General features: G+C 51.1%; 1 protein-coding gene across 7 annotated transcripts in view; it reads left to right on the forward strand.

Annotated features, from left to right (window-relative positions):
* RNF24 (ring finger protein 24) overlaps positions 1-16,447 on the forward strand; it is a 28,588-nt gene extending 12,141 nt beyond the window's left edge. For 6 of the 7 annotated variants that reach the window (XM_058838404.1, XM_058838397.1, XM_058838403.1 and 3 more), the window contains 5 exons: positions 6,235-6,384; positions 11,869-11,911; positions 12,784-12,825; positions 14,830-14,909; positions 16,309-16,447. In XM_058838404.1, coding sequence (XP_058694387.1) covers positions 6,242-6,384; positions 11,869-11,911; positions 12,784-12,825; positions 14,830-14,909; positions 16,309-16,447 — 447 coding nt within the window. In that variant the 5' untranslated portion in view covers positions 6,235-6,241. Of the gene's footprint in view, positions 1-4,430; positions 4,920-6,234; positions 6,385-11,868; positions 11,912-12,783; positions 12,826-14,829; positions 14,910-16,308 lie in introns of those variants that run through there. The other variant, XM_058838398.1, reaches the window with a different exon arrangement.
* The last annotated feature ends 1,239 nt before the right edge of the window (positions 16,448-17,686 follow it).

The following is a 17,686-nucleotide window of genomic DNA, read 5'->3' on the forward strand; positions in this document are numbered from 1 at the left end:
AAGGAACCTGTTTGTTGGGGAGCACTGCAAATGAGGAAAAGCAACCACAAATGAAGGTGGGAGATTATTCCCACTTGCCTGTGCTCTCATTGCTCTTTTTGGGCTAAAATACACCCAAATTTAATAATGTGTGTCCCAGCACCATCAGCCCATAATGGGAAGTGGTGGCTCCTGCTTTCTCTTTTCACCTCAGGAGTACAAAGAAGGCTTGGGGGCAGGAGGAGGCAGCAGCACATCCTTTCCCACCACACTTTTGGGAGGAAGAGTGAGCTCACCAGGTCATGACGTTGGAGCTGTGTGCCAGGAAAAGGGGGGGGAGAAAAATAATTACAAATCCCCAAGGCCAAAGGGGAAAAATTCCTCAAGTGTTATTTCATCTCTGAGTAGTGATTTGAGCTGTCCTTGGGCAGCTCGTGTGAGCCTTTCTGAGAGAGGTGCTGCCAGCTCTGCTTCAAACCCTCCTGGGAAGTGATTCCCAGCTCTCATTCCTGATGGGAGCTCAAGCAGGGCTCTCCTCCAAACTCAGCTTCCCCCTCCTCCAGACTGTATTAAATAGTGCTATTGATTTTATTTTTTTTTTCTATTTATTTTTGCCTGTTTTCCTGGAACTTGCAAAATCAGCCCTGAGCAAACCTCTGGTTTGCTTTTCCAACAGCGCTGGGAGAGAGAATTTGACTTTACAGTGGGTGATGGGAGCCGCAGCTGACCCATTTCTGCACGTTTCTCTGCCAGTGGTAGCAAAAACATTTTCCCACTTAAAGGTTCTCTTCAGTTTTAAAGTTCTGGGATTAATTGTTTCTTAAACTGTCTGGAATCAGAAGGACTCGCTGGAAATTGCAGCAGTACAGTCGTGCTGCTGGATGTTGCTTTCCTTAGACTTTCCTATTTTTTTCCAATTGCTTTGTCATGTTATCACATCACTTTCTGTGTCCCCTGCCCAGAGGCAGTGGAGAGGGTTAAGGTTTTGTGTTTGGTGTCAGCCAGCTGGGGAACACAGCCAGGAAATTTCCTGATTCCAGTTCAAAAAAAGCATCGGATCCGCTCTCAGGGAGGAGGGATCAAAGGTCTGAAGCACTTTGTGCTTGGAGGTCAGTTTGGTTCCTTGGATGTCCAGGCACAGAACAAAAACCCACCACCACCCCCAAGCCTGCATGCAGCCAAAATGGGTGAAACAAATGGGTTTTTGTTCCATTTGACACCCAAAAGTTCTTCCTGTTGCTGTGATGGTGCTGCATCACCCCAGCCAAGCTTTGCTGGATCCTGGTACAACTCTGCCTGTGGTGTGAGGGACCTGTTGGGATGTTCCCTCTTCCCAGCACATTAATCCCACTAATCAATAACCCTGCCAAGCCTTGCACCATCCCTCACACTCCTCCATTGCCTGCCAGGTTTGTGGAGTGAAGGCTCTGGGCCAGGTTGGATGCTCGGAGCTGGTGCTGGATGTGACATCCCCATGGTGTAGCATCTTAGCTCTTTGAAATTGCATCATGCCAAGAGTTTTTTGTTTACCCCCCCATGCTCCATCCTGTTGTTCCTTTGGACAGGAAAGGCCAGAGCAGTGCTGAGTTTTCCCCCCACTCCACGCCAGGCCAAGGTGATGGAGCTGTGTGGCATCTCTGGGGTGACGGCGATGCTGGTTTGGGGTTGGCTCTGCAGCTGCCTGCGATTTTCCCATTGCCACGCTGCGGATCCTGGCGCTGGACCAGCTCCAGAGACGGAGCTGAAGGAAATTCCTTCCAGCTGCTTGAGGTCAGGCCTTCGCTTTGCTTCTGGGGTCCACGAGGGGGATTTTTTGCCTGAAAGTTAAATGAGGGTGTCTCTGGCTGCTGCTTCTTAGCACCTGGAAGAATCTTTTAAATATTATCCCGTTAGTCATAGCCATTAAATAACCTTCCTCTTGTAGAATTATTCCATGGAAGAATACCCTGCTTTGCAACACAACTTGGGCTGTTTCAGAAAGGTCTTGTCAGCTGCTCCCAGTTTAACTTTCAACCGAGTTAATAACGCTTTTGGTTAAACCTGTCTGAAACACGTTGCGAAACGCCTTTGAAACTCGAGACGCCGTTCACGCCCGCTTGAAACCTTTCCCATCGATAAAATACTTCAGCTTGGAGTTTGGCCACGGCTTAGCATTCACTTTTCCCCGAGATTTGTGATTTCAAGCCTGCCTGTGTCTGGCTCTGCTGGGTGTTTGAAGCTCAGGATTTCCTGGAGATAGGTCGGCTTTGCCAGCCTGGCTGGTGGGATGCCCGGACCACCAGCTCCATCCAGTTTCCCCAGTTAATGGCTGAGGAGATTCAGTCTGAGCTTGCTTTGAACCCCTGTGGAGCAAGTTGTTTGTCTTGAAAACATAAAGTAAATCCCTCTAAAAACAGGAGTTTATTTACAACAGCAGAGGCAGAAGCCACGGCTCCACCCAGCTTGTGGGCTGTATTTAGGTGTGAGGATGCACAGCCCATGCATGGCCCCTTTATGCACTGATGTTATAAATAAATAATAATAAATTTTTTATATAAAAGGACAAGCAGCTCCTTTTAATAAGTAAAACCCCAAAAAGGAGCACACAGTTCAAATCCATGTGGCAAAGCAGCAGGAAAGCAAAAATCTGCAGCTTTCATCCCCTGGCATTACTTAAAGTGGCATCCCTGGTGTCACCCCCTGGCTTCAGGGACCACAGCTCTGCCTTGCTCCCCTCCTCCTCCCTGCCTCAGTTTCTCCACCTATGAGAAGACAATTGCATCCTTTATTAATTCCCTGTGAGATCTCCTGAGGAACGCTCTGGGTACGAGGTTGGCCCCACGTATTAAGGGCTTGCTGCGGCTCTAATGGCAATTAATTTGGGCCGTGGCTTCCTGAGGTTTACCTTTCACAGCCCAACTGTAATCAACGAGCTCAGCTGACCTGTAACACTCCTTTTCTGGCTGCTCGATGGGCCATTAACCAGCACTTGGCTTTTAATTAAAACTGGGTTTTGTCCTCCTTGGAGAAAACTGTGGATGTGCTTGGCCCCACGTTGCTGAGTCATTGGAGGGTGTAAGGAAGGAGATGTGGAGCTCAGGTTGTTCTGCCACCGTGGCTCTCTGCATCCCAGAATGAGGAACCATTGTTCCTTGCTATTTTTCACAGAATCATGGAATTACAGAACCACTGAATGATTTGGGTTGGAAGAGACCTTAAAGACCATCCAGTTCCACTCCCCTGCCATGGGCAGGGACATCTTCCACTATCCCAGGCTGCTCCAAGCCCCATCCTAGCTGGTCTTGAACACTTCCAGGGATGGAACAACCACAGCTTCTCTGGACAACCTGTGCCAGTGCCCCCTTTTCTCTGGGCAGCCTGTGTCCCCCATCCCAGGGGTTTTAGGGACCTATTGGGAGCCATGGATCCCCCACAAGCATCATCTCCCTGCTCTGAGATGCCTTGACCATGGAGAGAGCAACAGGGAGGCTTTTGTTCTGCACCAGAAACTTTTCATCCTTCTTTATGGCTTCTTTTTTATTTCTTTTGGCTGCGCCCTTGCAAATCTGAAGCAGCTTAAAATACAGTTCCTCCCCCCCTACTCCCCTTAAAAAAAAACAACCCCAAAGCTTGGCTGTTTGAAATCATCAGATTTCACTGGAGTCTTTTAAAGTTAACAGTTTCCTGGATCCTGGGCAGACAAACTGATTTTTCCCCTTTAACCTCCGTGTTTTGTGCTGTAACGTTTCTCAGCTGTTGCAGCAGGAGGGAGGAAGGAGCAGGGCAGCTCCAATGTGGAGAAGGTTATTTCACACGGGGGTTGGATGAATCTGGTGTGGGATTCCCTGGATTTGCACCACAGGGGACGGAAGGGTTGGCCCCAGGAGGCTGAGCCCCCACGACATGGCTGGCAGGTAGGTCATGGCTGCGTTCATGACACGCTTTTAGGGCAAAATATTAGGGAAATGATTCCATTGGAAGAGGATAGTGGCATGCTGGGAGTTGGTCTGAGCTCTGTTTGTGCTGACTGTTTATTTGCTGAGGGCTGTGATGGTTTCTAGCTGTGCTCATGGATGTGGGGACTGGTGCAAGAGCGGCACAGCTCAGGTGCATACGAGCATGGGGAATTTTTCTGGCTTGATGGGACTTGCTGCCCCCAAATGCAGCCTTGGATGTTCCTTACCCACAGATTCTCTTAGTGGGATTGCTGAGAAGAGCATCACAAGTTAAAAGGCTTGGAAAGGAATGAAAAACAACAGTCCAGTGCTGGTTGGTTTTGTTGCCTGTCCTCCAAGAGTTGTCTCTCCTTCCTTGCAAAAAGTCTCCTGGAGCTTTCCTGGATGGAGGACGGAGGACATTTCTCTCAGACAGTTGAGGAGCTGGAGGCAGCCAGCCTTGGCCAAAGGCAGTGAGTATCTGCACGATCCTCCAGCTGAAACACCCTCATGCCACCAGCGTGACCGAGGGGAGCCCTTGAACCGTCCCAAATCCCTGTGACCCGGCAGGACTGAAACCCAAACCCAGCCCTGCGACGCCGAGCTGCGCATTAACTCCGCCAGAGCTGGGAACAAAGGTTTGGGGGCTGGATTGGGCTTTTTTTAATTTATTTGCAAAGCAAACCAGCTCAGCTGAGCGGAACAGGCGTCGGTGGAGGAGCGTGAGCTGCCGGGCGGTTGCTGGGCTATAAAATCCCATCCCCACCAGCGCTGGCAGGGGGATGTGCCGGCTCCCCGAGCTCTCGTAGCGTTTCCACGTTGGCCGGGAGAGGCTCTGAACATGCGTGTTGCTCTCTGGAGGCTTTAATCAAATCCAGGCTTTACCAGAAATCGCCTCGAAACTTCCAGCGAGCTGAGCAAACTGAAAGCAGCCGGTGCAAGGAGGCTCCCGGGCGGGTGTTTGGGGCTGGCAGGGATGTTGCCTTCAGCAAGGGGATAGTCCCGGTGAGGCAGCCGGGATGAGAGGTGAGTCTGCTCCCCGTGGGAAGTCACAGGAAAGCCTACAGGGTTCAGCAAAAGCGGGGCTTCAAGGGGGAAAGGAGATTCGGGGGTGCTGCTTGGAGGGACACTCAGAGGACACTTGGATTTTGCAGCATTGTTCCCTGGCATGTGTGGGTTCAGATCCTGCGGTTTCCCCACTGTCTTCCCACCCTGTGCAAAATGAGGAGCTGTGCAATTACTGCGCCGTGGAAAACTCCCCGCTCCAGGGGAGGGCTTTGTTATCCCTCAGTGATTTTATTTGGGAAACAGGGCTCAGACTGCAGGTACTTTCCTTGCTTGTAAAACTCCATCGCACGTTGCTCTCCTGTGGGCAGAAGGGAAAACAAAGTGTATTTTGAACTTCCTTTTCTAAGCTGGGGGCAGGGGAATTTTATGCCTGGCCAGCAACGGTTGTGATCATCGGAGGGCGAACGGGTTCAGAGAATGATAGGAAGATAAGAGATAATAAATAAGTGCAGTTAAAATCCTGGGGGAGAGGATTTGCTGAAGTTGTAATCCCAGGCAGCTGCTCGGGGTTTAATTTGGGCTCTCCAAGGGGAGGGAGGTTTTGGTCATGGGTCCCAGACAAGGGATGTGACAGCCAAAATTGCTGCCTCTTCCTCTTGGCCGCTGCTTGCTGGTGCCTCGGGGCTTTCCTGGGGGGAAGGAGCCTGGGGCTGTGCTGAGGAGGAAAGCTGAAATCTGCAGAAGTGCTCTTAAACCACCAAACCTGCATCTCAGATGGGAAAAACAAACAAAGCCTCCTTTACAGAGTCCGTAGCCTCCCCGTAATTTCTCCCAGCGGTGCAGCTGTGTGTCCTGGCTATGTCCTTGTCCTCTTCCTTTTCATCTTTGATGAGTTTGGTGAAGGATTTCTATGGAATGAGGAGTCAGAAACCACTGGAGGGGAAGGGAAGGCAAACTTACCTTACTCCAAGGCTTCCTGGCTGCTTTCAGTATTTTTACCAAGTTACTGGGGGGTTTGAGGGACGCTGGCTGCAGCTGGGGCTGCTCAGATGCAATTCCCGCCATCCATCTCATCCAGTGTTTAACTTGCATGATGATGTGTATGAAAGGAAAAGAGCTGGAGGAGAAGCTCAGAGTGGGAGAAGGAAAATCCCAGCCCCAGCTGATCCAGCCCTGCTTTGTTTTCAGTGTTACCAAGATGGGAACTTGGTTTTGAGCAAGGAGGGGGGATGAGTGAGAAGTCATCTCCAGCCCCCTCCACGTCCATTCAAGGGACCACTGGTCTGCAAAGTGCATCCCTAAGGATCCATGTGTTTTCTCCCTGTCTCCACAGCCTACCCATGAGCTCAGACTTCCAGCATTACAGTTTCAGGATGCCAAACATCGGGTTCCAGAACCTTCCTCTCAACATATACATCGTGGTTTTCGGCACAGCCATCTTCGTCTTCATCCTCAGTTTGCTCTTCTGTTGCTACTTGATCAGGTAAGGGAATGTTGTAAGGGAATGTTCCCCAAGAGCTTCCCTGCTTCCAGGCCCATCACTGATCCCTCCATCCCAAAAAGAGGATGGCAGCACCTTATTTCCTTGGCGGCACCAATTTCCTTGACACATCTTACGTCAATCTGATGTCCCACAAATCAGTCACATTGTCCACTTAAAACCAGGAGATACACATTTGCTAAAAAAGTTATGGATTTGTGGTCAGCTTCTCAAAAAACCTGGAAAGGGATGTTTTATGGTCTCTGCTTTCTGCTTAATGTTTCAACACATTTCCCTTTGTAATGAGTAACCCGTGTCCTGCGTGCCTAAGGAATGTTTAATACCTGCTCCGTTGGTTATTGAACACAAATTGCTCCTTCAACAGCACAGTTTGGAGATTAATGATGCAGAGTTGATGTGTTAATCTGAGCAATGGGGTAGGGGGACAGCAGGGTTAAAGGTTGTTCCAGTTTGGGGCTTCTTTTAATTATTTTATGGGCCATTGGGGAGATTATTGGGCTGCTAATTGAGAGAAGAAACTCTTCCTGACGGGGGTGAAATGAGGCAACTGGGGAAAAAACACAGTGCCTGAGAATTGAGGTGGTGATGGAGACGAGTTGTGCTGATAATCCAGTATGGGGAGCTGGCTGTGCTTCCACCTGTGCCTGGGAGCAGAGGTCAACACTCTGCCAGCAGTGGCAGCTAAAATTCTGCATTCCCAGAGCTCTCCTCTCCAGCTTTTCCATGCCCTTTCCTTCCCCTCTGTCTTTCCAGCTGGCCCCAGCTCCCTGCAAGCTCTGCATCCATCACATCCCTTCCCTGTGTTCCTGTAAAACAGGTAGCCAGTCTCTCCTTGCACCACAGCAGCCAGGCCCACCAGGTTATCTATCCAGAAGGTGTTTAAAATATTTTATCCTGCTCTTGTAGGCCAGGGAAGCGAGATTTCAGTGTCAACCTTCTAAATACTTGATAATTTCTACCCATTTTCAGTTCTGGATGAAGCAAAACCTCATAAAACATGCAGATGAGCCCAAACCCAGGTTTACCAAGGGGTGATTTGGGCTGCTTGGGCATCATATCATATTTTTTTTTTTCCCACAATTATGAAAATTGTGTTTTGAAGGTGTATGAAAATAGACCAGAGGTGTTCAGAGGATTCAAGAACTTGTTTTGCTCAGGTGGAGCTTGAATCCATATGGGTCACTTAGAAAACTGAAGAGGTGTTTGGACTCGGAGAGTATTTTCCTGGGCACTCACGGGGTGTGTTATGCCCCAAAGAAGGAATAACAAGGAGTAATGTCTGGAAGGTCAAGCCAGAAAATCTTTAAATTTAGAAGCTGGAGGCGTGTTGTAAGAGAGAGAGGGTGAGTAACCGGTGAGAGAAGCCAGCAAGGAAGTGGCAAGTCCTCCTTCTCTTCACGTCTTTAAATCAAGACCGAGGACCTTTCTGGACGAGACATTTTGGCTCCTGTTCCTGAGGTGCTATTTAGCAACCCATGATAGATGGGGAGTTGGATTAGGTCATCCAGTGATCCCTTTATAGCCCAAAACCCTAGAGAGACTCTACAAATGGCTCTTCAGACCTCCTCCCTCAGCTCTTTTATTGGCAGAACAGAACCAAAACAGGAACCTCCAGCCCCCATTGGGGAGGGTTTTGCCGTGCTGTGGATTTTAGCTGTGCCAGTGTCCCAGGAGCATCCCCCTCCATGGAAGCTGCTCTGTAATTTCAGCTTGTCTGGGATATAAAAGTCTGAGTTTTGGTGGGGTTTGGGAAGCATTGTAGGAGGACAACAGGATGAGGATCACCCACCTGCAATGGCAGAGAGACCAACAGGAGGAGAGGGTGGTCTCCTCCAGGGCTCTGCTTCCATCTGTGGGGGTTCTGTGCAGGTAACAGCAGCTCCTGGCTTTCCCATGGGTGCAGCATCAACACAGCCCTTCCTCTCCCTCCTTTCCCATAACTCCACATCTCCAAATATTTGGCAAACACCAAGCAAGGCTCATGACACCACCCTCAGGCCCTGGTTCTGATCTCCTGCTCTGGATCAGAGCAGCCCCTGCAGCTCTCCCCACATCCCTGGGAGGTATCCAGAGTGTGGAAGAGCCAATATCAGGTGTATTCACCCCAAATCACAGAGCTGACAGCATTAAATAAAAGATGTGCTGGGGAAGGAGAGGACATGGGCTGTGCTTTGCAGCTGTGTCAATACAGGCCGTGCTGTCCGCTCCAAGTGGAGAAAAAGTGACATTTTTAATTGGATTGCCTCAGAACAAGAGTCCAGTAGGAATTTCACAACAAAAATCATCATTGCCTGTGCACTGTTCAGGTGAACCTCGAGCTGTTCTGCTGCTGCAAATCGCTCAGGTCCCTCATGGCTGCTGCCTCTGCTCAGCAAAATTACAGATAAAAAAGGAAGAACAAGGAAATGAGATTTTTGCAGGCAGCTGTTCGTGTCTGATCTCTGGTGAATTAATGAAAGTGATAAACTCGTGTTGCCTTCAGTCCCATAAAACCCTGTCCAGAAGGATGCTGAGCTGAGCAGTGGCACCCTCACTGTGGGTCAGGTCTGCAGCATCTTCTCTCTCTCTGCTTTGCTGTGGATCATCCAGGGCTCATCCCTGCCCAGCCTGGAGCTGCTCAGTCTCTGGCAGGTGCAGAGCACACAGCCCCTAAAAAGCCTTTTTTTTTATCGCTATTTCCTTCTGCATTCAGACCTGCCAGGATTCAACACAGTGGTTGGGTTTTGTGTTCAGAGAAAGGAATGGAGCTGGGGAGGGGTCTGGAGCCCCAGGAGAGGCTGAGGGAGCTGGAAAGGGGCTCAGCCTGGAGAAAAGGAGGCTCAGGGGGCCCTTCTGGCTCTGCACAACTCCCTGCCAGGAGGGGACAGCTGGGGGGGTCGGGCTCTGCTCCCAGGGAACAGGGACAGGAGGAGAGGGAGCAGCTCAGGCTGGGCCAGGAGAGGTTTAGATTGGATATTAGGGAAGGTTTCTTCACCCAGAGATGCCAGGTTGGGCATTGGCACAGCTGCCCAGGGCAGTGTTGGAGTCCCCATCCCTGGGGGGACTTAAAAGCCATGTGGATGTGGCACTTGGGGACATGGGGCAGTGGTGGCCTTGGCAGTGCTGGGGGAATGGTTGGACTGAATGATCTTAGAGAGCTTTTCCAACCCAAACAACTCTGTGATTTCTTGAGGAGCCCAAGGAGCCTGGCTGAGCTGGGGACAGCAGCACAATGATGGGATAAAAACCCAGTGCCCAGGACCTTTCTACTCCTTGTACCATAAAGCAACTAATGTGGAAATCTCAGAGGAAAACCTGCAGAACACTTTTCCTCTGCATTTTGTACCCGTAGCTGTTCACTTGCTGTCGGTGATTCAGTCACCCAGAGAAACAGGGAGCTCCCACTCCTTCGGGAAGAGATCCCAAAGCCCAGAGGAGGCAGTTGTTCCTTCAGGGAGGGTGACAGCACACAGGATCAGCAGCCAGGCACTGTGTGGTCCCTTATCTCGGTCAGACATCTGCCAGGAATTCCTCGGGAGTCACAGCACTTGACAAGAGATGGATGGAGCTGGAACAGCACTTGCCAGGATCTGGGGTCTCCTCACAACAGCTGCACCAGGCCCACCAGGATCCATCTGGCCTGGGATCCTGGCTCAGAGAGCAAGGAGGAGCAGGCTGAGCTCGCACGCTTCAGCACCAGATGTACTCGTGCTGCTCCCCAGAACCTCCAGGGAGGAGGTTTTTGTTTTGGGGAAAATCTCCCTGTCTGGCTCAGCACCAGCCCAGGGCATTGTGGAACAGTGCTTCCAGCATGGAGCTGTGCAGATCCACAGCCAGGTGGTCACTTCTTCCCCACCACTGGTCCAAGGTGCTCCAGTGGCTTTGGCTCAGGGAGCCCAAACCCTTGGTGGCCACTCAGTGCTCCATACAGAGGGATGCTGCTTCCAAGTTTTCCCTTGTCTGTGGTCTCCAGCCGCACGCCTCGCTTCTCCCCATCTGTGTTTCATAACCGCCTTCCCAGCCACCGGATCCCTGCGGACTGGGCCGGTTTCATCCTGTTTTCCCTATTGTTCCTGCATCTTCTGCTCATGTTTCTGTTCAGGGTCACTGCCAGAGGGATGAGACCCCAGTCTCCTCCTCCTTCTCTTCCTCCTCCTCCTCCTCCTCCTCCTCCCTGCCTGCTGCAGTGTTTTCCATGGTTCTGCAGGCGGGTTCCTGCCAGGAAGCATTGTTGGAGCAGGAGGGATGGCTCCCTGTGAAATTTGGGACTCAGGAGCTGAGTTTCTGCATCTCTCCCTGCAGCATTAAGGTGCATTTTTACCCATCCCTCAGCTTCTAAGGCCCAAAGCATTTTGGGGGAGGGTGGCAGACATAAGGAAATATTTTTTCATCCCATTTTTATAACTCCCCCACTGCAGCGTGGCAGGATCGGGAAACCCCCAGGAGCTCAGGTTGAAACATCCAGGGATTTCAGACAGCCCTCAGAATATTTTTGGAGAAGAGAAATTCCAGACAAGGGGGTTTCCCATCTGAAATCACACTCGGAGCTGGCTGGGGAAAATATTCCTATGGCTCTCCAAGCCCTGCAGCCACACATTGACTCTGTATTGAAAGTCCTTGGCCAACTCTTCAGCCCTAGGAATTTCCTTCCTGAGTTTTCCAATTATTAAATGCCATGTCTGGTAATGAGAGGCAATATTGGTTATTTTAATTTGAAATGCATTTATTTTAGGAGCATAATGGGTTTCTCCAGCCAGCAGATGCCTGCAGAGAGCTCTGCTGGCTCTGACTCTGGAGAGGGGAGACTGGGGAGGGAGGGGATGGAACCAGCACTTTGCTTGTGGTCTAAAATTCCTGCTGGACTTCCCACTGCAGCAGGTGTTCTAGGAATAGGCCCATCCCATTCCTCTCCATCCCTCAGTTTGCTCCAGGAATGGATCTGGTTTGACTGATCCTAGAATTGGGGATAAAGCTGAGTTTGAGGAACGTGGTGTCACCCAAGCAGCGTGATGGGGGCTTTGGTGGGAAAGCTCTGGGCAGGGAATCTCCTCCCCATTCCCTGCTGGAATAGGAGCAGGGCTTTCCTCGGGTCTGAGCTCCCAGGCCTTGAAAAACAGTCCTGCATTCAGTGTTGGAGCTGTTTCCAGCAGAAGTGGTTGGAAACCGAGGGGATTTATGGCAGATTGTGAATTCCTCTTTTTCTGGTCTTACCCATGTGGTTGATGTCTGCTTGGAAAATCAGGGAGGTCAAAAGAGGGATAAGGGAGGGGTTGTGTGCTTTGGGATGGAGATGTTGCCTTTCCAGCGACAGGGAAAGCTGGATGTTGCCTGAACATGTAGTTTCCTGTGGCCATTCTCATTTCTGAAATAAAATAAAATAAAATGTAACATGTTAAAGCTGGAAAGGAGGGAAGTGGAATGTTTGAGGAATTACAATAATTCTGATTTTTTTGCCTGACCTCATGTTTCTCCCTGGTTTCATTGCAGGCTCAGGCATCAGGCACACAAAGAGCTTTACGCCTACAAACAGGTGAGATGATCCTCTTAACTTTTTTTCCCCTTCCCTTCTTCCTAGTGCCAAATCCATCAGTTTTCCTCCTTCTGTTCCTCTCCTTGGGAGGTTTCAGGCCCTCAGAGGGCAGTTGTAACACCTAGGCCAACCTGGCCCTGCTGATTTTATTGTCCCTTACCAGCAGGGCCCCCCAGGACCATCCCTCACCTGCTCATCCACAAGGCTCCCAGTTTTCCACTGGCATCCTGAGCAGTGGGAACATCTCCAGCTCTGGAGCACCCCAGGCTCACCCTCTGCAGAGCAGTGATGCCATCACTCCCCCAGTCACCAAACTTAGGTTTTGTAGGGTCTGGATCTGCTCCCAGGGTTGGACCTGGCTGCTCCAAATCCCTGCAGCCACAGGGCTTTTCCAGGGAACAGCTCCATGGCAAGCCCAGCTCTTCCCTGCACCCACCTGCACTTTCCAATTAAGATAAACACAGCCCAGAGGTGGGTGTCAGGCTGCTGCTTCCACGTCCTGTTTTCTCCAGGATTTGTGGGATTTTCTGTCTCTGATCCCTTGATCCGTGCAGGAAGCTGGGTGGAGTTGGGCTGAAAACACACAGTTGTCCTGGATTTACAGCCCTCCCCAGGTGTTCAGCTTGGATGGAGGGAAGATGAAGTGGTAGCCCAGGAGGGTTAAATTTGGGTGGAAACCTGGATTTGGTCCTTGTGGTTTTATCTTTCCCAGTGCTCCCCTGCTGTCCCTGCACAGGGCCCCTCGTGCTGGCTGGGTTTACTGGGGGGTTTCCAGTTCTGCTGGGACACTCAGTGGGGTCCCTCTGGGGAGATTTTTCCTGGGAATGCTCATGGCAGAAGTTCTGTCCTCACCCCAGCTCTTTGCCTTGCAGGTCATACTCAAGGAGAAGGTGAAAGAGCTGAATCTCCATGAGGTGAGCACGTCCTGGGGCAACAAAAGCTCCCTCACCCTCCTCTTCCTCACCCTGGGGAGGGGGCAAGCCCTCAAATTCAACTGCACTGGGAGCAGAGCATACAGCCAGCTCTGCTTTGGAAATGGGGAAAGATCCTCTGCAAAAGTCTGAGTTAAGCCCTCTCCTTCCTCCTGGCTCCCCTTGGGTTTTCCTGCGTGGTTACTGTTATTTATTGGGTTCTTCTTATCACCCTGATAAGGAGCTGTGGATAAGGGGAGGCCAGGACAGGCTGGGCCGTGTATAAACAATGTCCCTGGGCAGGGACATCCCCTCTGGCCCCACCACTGTCGTCAGGCTGTGACAATATCCAGCACAGCTCTGCGCAGGGAAAGCTGAAATCCAGGATAAACATTCTCCCCTGGCTCCTGCAAGAGGCAGATCCGCTCCTCCCTCCCCACCCCCTGAGGGCTGAGACACCTTGGTTTATCTCCATGGCCTTCCAGGCTTTTTGGGGCTGAGCATTTCCTATTCACAGCCCATTTTTTGTGATGAATTTGAGCAGGAATCTGCTCAAATCCCACGTCAAAGCACGGCCTGGATTTATTTATTCTGCCAGAGATAACAAAAATGCCCACCCACATCCGGGCACGAGGCTGCTCATCTGCTCAGCACCAGCTCCAGTTGTTCATAAGCCACTGTTTATTTTATTTTAATCCCCTGAGCAGAGCCCATCCCACGTTTTATCCTGACTCTGCTCTCCCCACAGCCCCCAGGGTAAATCCCAGGGGCCCCAGGGTTGTGAGCAGTCCCTGCTGCAGGCCCCCATCTCTGATCCACTCCCATTAAATCGACCTGCAGTGGGGTTTTTGTCAGCACACAGGCTTCAAAGCACTTCCTGGGGTGAGAAGTGGATAGAGGAGGGATTTGGGAATGTGCCAGAGCTGGGAATGGCCTCCATAACGCTCAGCCCTCCTCCTCCACCTCTCTTCCCAGCTGTCTGCAGCTCTCCCAGCTTTTGGGACGAGGCCTCTGTGGGGAAGAGGACGGAGCTGTTCCAGCTCATCTCTGGGATTTGGAAAAGCCTGGAAGGGTTTAGCTCAAAAATACCCCATTTTGGGCATTTGTATTTTGGCATTTGCAGTCAGTGTTTCTGGAAAGCAGAGGTCGGGGTGGGAATTTTCCAACATGACGGGGCGGCTGCCCAGAGCCCTGCGGAGGGAAAGCGCCCACCCAGCTCTTCCCTCCCTGTCTCTGGATCTGGTTTTCCCCTTTTTCCACCTTTCTGCCTCTCCCAGGCCCTGGGGGAGCTCGGGATGTGTGTGTTCCTCAGGGGCTGACCCCAACAGCTGCACCTGGCCCTGGTGCACTGAGAGCTCCCAGGCCATGGAGGCTGGGAAAACCACCCAGGAATATTCAAAATCCCCTGGGATATCCAAAACGAGTCAGGAGGATTTGGCTGCGAGGGGGAAGGAGGTTTTGGCTGAGAAAACAGCCACCAGCTCTCCCAGCCCTGGGATAGGCACAGCAACTTCTTTGCCTTCTCCTCTTCCCAGAGGTGTCCCTGCGGATGCAGCTCAGTGCCAGGGACCGGGCAGCAGCGAGGATCCCTCCCCCTGCACCCCAAAACCCAAACACATCCCAGCTTTGGGGCTGTTCTGTGCAGGCTCCATGGTCCCTGCCAGCACAAAAGGGAGACCCGAGCCTCAGCCTGTGATCCTGAGGCTTGGGCAGCAAAATCTGGGAAGGCTCTGAGGGAAATTTCATCCCTGTGAGGGTGGTGGGGCCCTGGCACAGGGTGCCCAGAGAAGCTGTGGCTGCCCCTGGATCTCTGGAAGTGCTCAAGGCCAGGCTGGACAGGGCTTGGAGCACCCTGGGCTGGTGGAAGGTGGCACTGGATGGCACTGGATGGATCTTTAAGGTCTTTTCCAACCCAATTCCCAGGATTGCATGATTTGAGCCGTTTGGTAGTTTGTATTTGCTCCCTGTGCGTTGCTCCCTGCCCACTGACATTCCCTGTCCCTGCAGATCTGTGCCGTGTGCCTGGAGGAGTTCAAGCCCAAGGACGAGCTGGGGATCTGTCCCTGCAAACATGCCTTCCACAGGAAGTGAGTGTGGGCAGGGCTGGGGGCTCTTCCCACCCCATCCCGGGGCAGGAATGGCAGGGGGAGCCCCAGGGGGACGAGCTGGGACAGGGGAGCAGCAGTTTGGGAACTGGAAAAATGATGGATGGTTTGGGGATCTGGGGCTGAACTTGCAGGATGCCCCGTGCTGAGTCTGGCCTTGGTGATCCTCATGGATCCCTTCCAGCTCGGGCTGTAATTCCATGAAAAATGTAAATATATATATTTTATATAGGCATGGTTCATATAAAGCAAACCCACTGCAATTTATGTTACAACAACAACAACAATAGCAACAACAACAACAATAATAATAACAACAACAACAATAATAATATTAATATTTTCATAACAATATAGAATAACAATATATAATAACAATATGTAACAATATATTTATAACAATATATATAACAATATTTTATATAACAATACTATATAATATTCTATATGCTAAAACTGCATATCCTACTATATATTACAGATATTTTTATATTCTCTGTATATTTATATATACATTATATATATTTATATTTTATATATTTGACATATTTATACATTTATATATACACTATACAATAGATACTGTATATACCATCTAATATATTTAATATATATTACATAATATGTACTATATCTATGATATGATAATTATATATAATACACATAATAGTATGGCTATATCAGAATTATTTATATAATTTTTAAAAAACTTATTTATACACATTATATATGTGTGTATTATTGGTATATTATTTACAGAGTCTGTGTTTATAATTTCACAGACAGCTTTTAGGTATATATTTTGTTTATTTTTGGGTAGGTGTATGCATTTTTATATAAATATAAATATAAACATAAACATAAATATAAATATAAATATAAATATAAATATAAATACAAATTATATATAAAACCTATCTACACAAAACCCCTGTATACACACAGAGCCCAAAAAGAAAAAATCCCAGTAAAACATAAAGGCACCCAAATGTTGAATTAAAAACTGGGCATGGGCAAAGCTCCAGGGTGGAGTCGGGGGTTTGGGGGGGGTTTTTGCTGCTCCCCAGTGATGCCCAGTGTGTCCCCACTGATGCCAGGTGTCCCCACTGATGCCAGGTGTCCCCAGTGATGCCCAGTGTGTCCCCACTGATGCCAGCTGTGTCCCCAGTGATGCCAGCTGTGTCCCCAGTGATGCCAGGTGTGTCCCCAGTGATGCCAGCTGTCCCCACTGATGTCAGGTGTGTCTCCACTGATGCCAGCTGTGTCCCCACTGATGCCAGGTGTCCCCAGTGATGCCAGCTGTGTCCCCACTGATGCCAGCTGTGTCCCCAGTGATGCCAGCTGTGTCCCCACTGATGCCAGGTGTCCCCGCTGTCCGCAGGTGCCTCATCAAGTGGCTGGAGGTTCGGAAGGTGTGTCCCCTGTGTAACATGCCGGTGCTGCAGCTGGCGCAGCTGCACGGGAAGCCGGACCCGGGCCCGCCGCAGGTGCCGCTGCCCGGCTCGCAGAACATCGTATAGTCCCTGCGGGGCCCGGCCCGGCCCGCGCCCGCCCGCGGCGCTCGGACACAACCAAAGCACTTGGGCCGCAGCTCAGCAGCTCCGGATCCTGCCGGGATGAAGCCTGGGCTCGGATCCTCCGCCAGGGCCAGGAGGGGACCCGGCGTCCTCGGCACGACATCCTTCTTCCAGCACCTCCCGTCCGCAGCCCCGCGGCGGCCCCGGCACCTCCTGCTCCCTCCTCTCCGCCTTCGGTTCCTTCGCCTTTGCGGTTCCCACCAGGAAAAGGGGCCTCGCTCCTGGAGTCGTGCTGCGGTTGGGTGTCCCCTCGGCACCTGCTGTCCCCCCGTGCTGGCTGTGCGGGCTCTCCCGCCTTTGGATTCCCCCGCAGCCTCTCGGGGGTGGCTGTCCCTCCTCCTCGGCTACCTCAGGGGCCTGGAGTCCCTGGGAGGGGCCCCATCCTGGCCTCAGCAGCAGCGAGAGCCGTGGCCTGGGGGGGGGCAGGCAGAATTCCCGGCCTTTGGGATCATCCCATCGCTTCCAGCCTGGCCCCGGGGGGCTCCGGGCAGCGTTTTCCCTTGCCAAAACAGCCCGGTCAGCAGCCGGGGGAGCTGGGCTGCCCCTCGCCTCCCCCAGCACGAGTTTGGGGTGTCCCCCGCCATCCTCCCCAGTCGCATTCCCGGGATTTGGGGAGGGGGTGTCAGTATTACACGGCTTTCCCGGGGGCAGGGCTGGGGGGGCTCCTGGTGCTGTTCCCCCCTCCCAAAAAACCCGGGACTGTTTATGGAGCGTGGAGCCTCATAGACGTGTTTGTACACTACAAATTCTGCAGCAGAATATTTTTTAAAACATTCGCTGGTTTTGGTTTTTGGTTTTGTTTTGGTTTTTTTTTTTCCTCTGTTTGTTTGGTTTTTTTGTAAGCTCTATTTTTGTATATTTAATTGCTATTTGAAAATTCTAATAATGCGTCTTTTTTGCTAATCACACTCTTCTTAAGGAAAAGCCAGGAAAGAAAAAAAAAAACAACAAACAACCAAGAGTTTGCATGTGATTTGACTTGAAATGTAAATAAAAGCAGGTTTTGGAAGTGGGGGTGTGTTTGCAGGGGGCTCTGTCCCCCCATCCCTTGTTCCCTGTCACCCTGGGGATGTCCCCAGCAGGGGAGGGACCACAGGGCTGGGAGTGGGGCAGGTTGGGGTTCTGTTGTCAATGTCCCCTTGTCCCAGAGCAGAGCCGATGGGGACAGCATCCCATGAGGGC

Source organism: Poecile atricapillus, chromosome 4 (genome assembly GCF_030490865.1).
Source record: "Poecile atricapillus isolate bPoeAtr1 chromosome 4, bPoeAtr1.hap1, whole genome shotgun sequence".
Taxonomy (NCBI): domain Eukaryota; kingdom Metazoa; phylum Chordata; class Aves; order Passeriformes; family Paridae; genus Poecile; species Poecile atricapillus.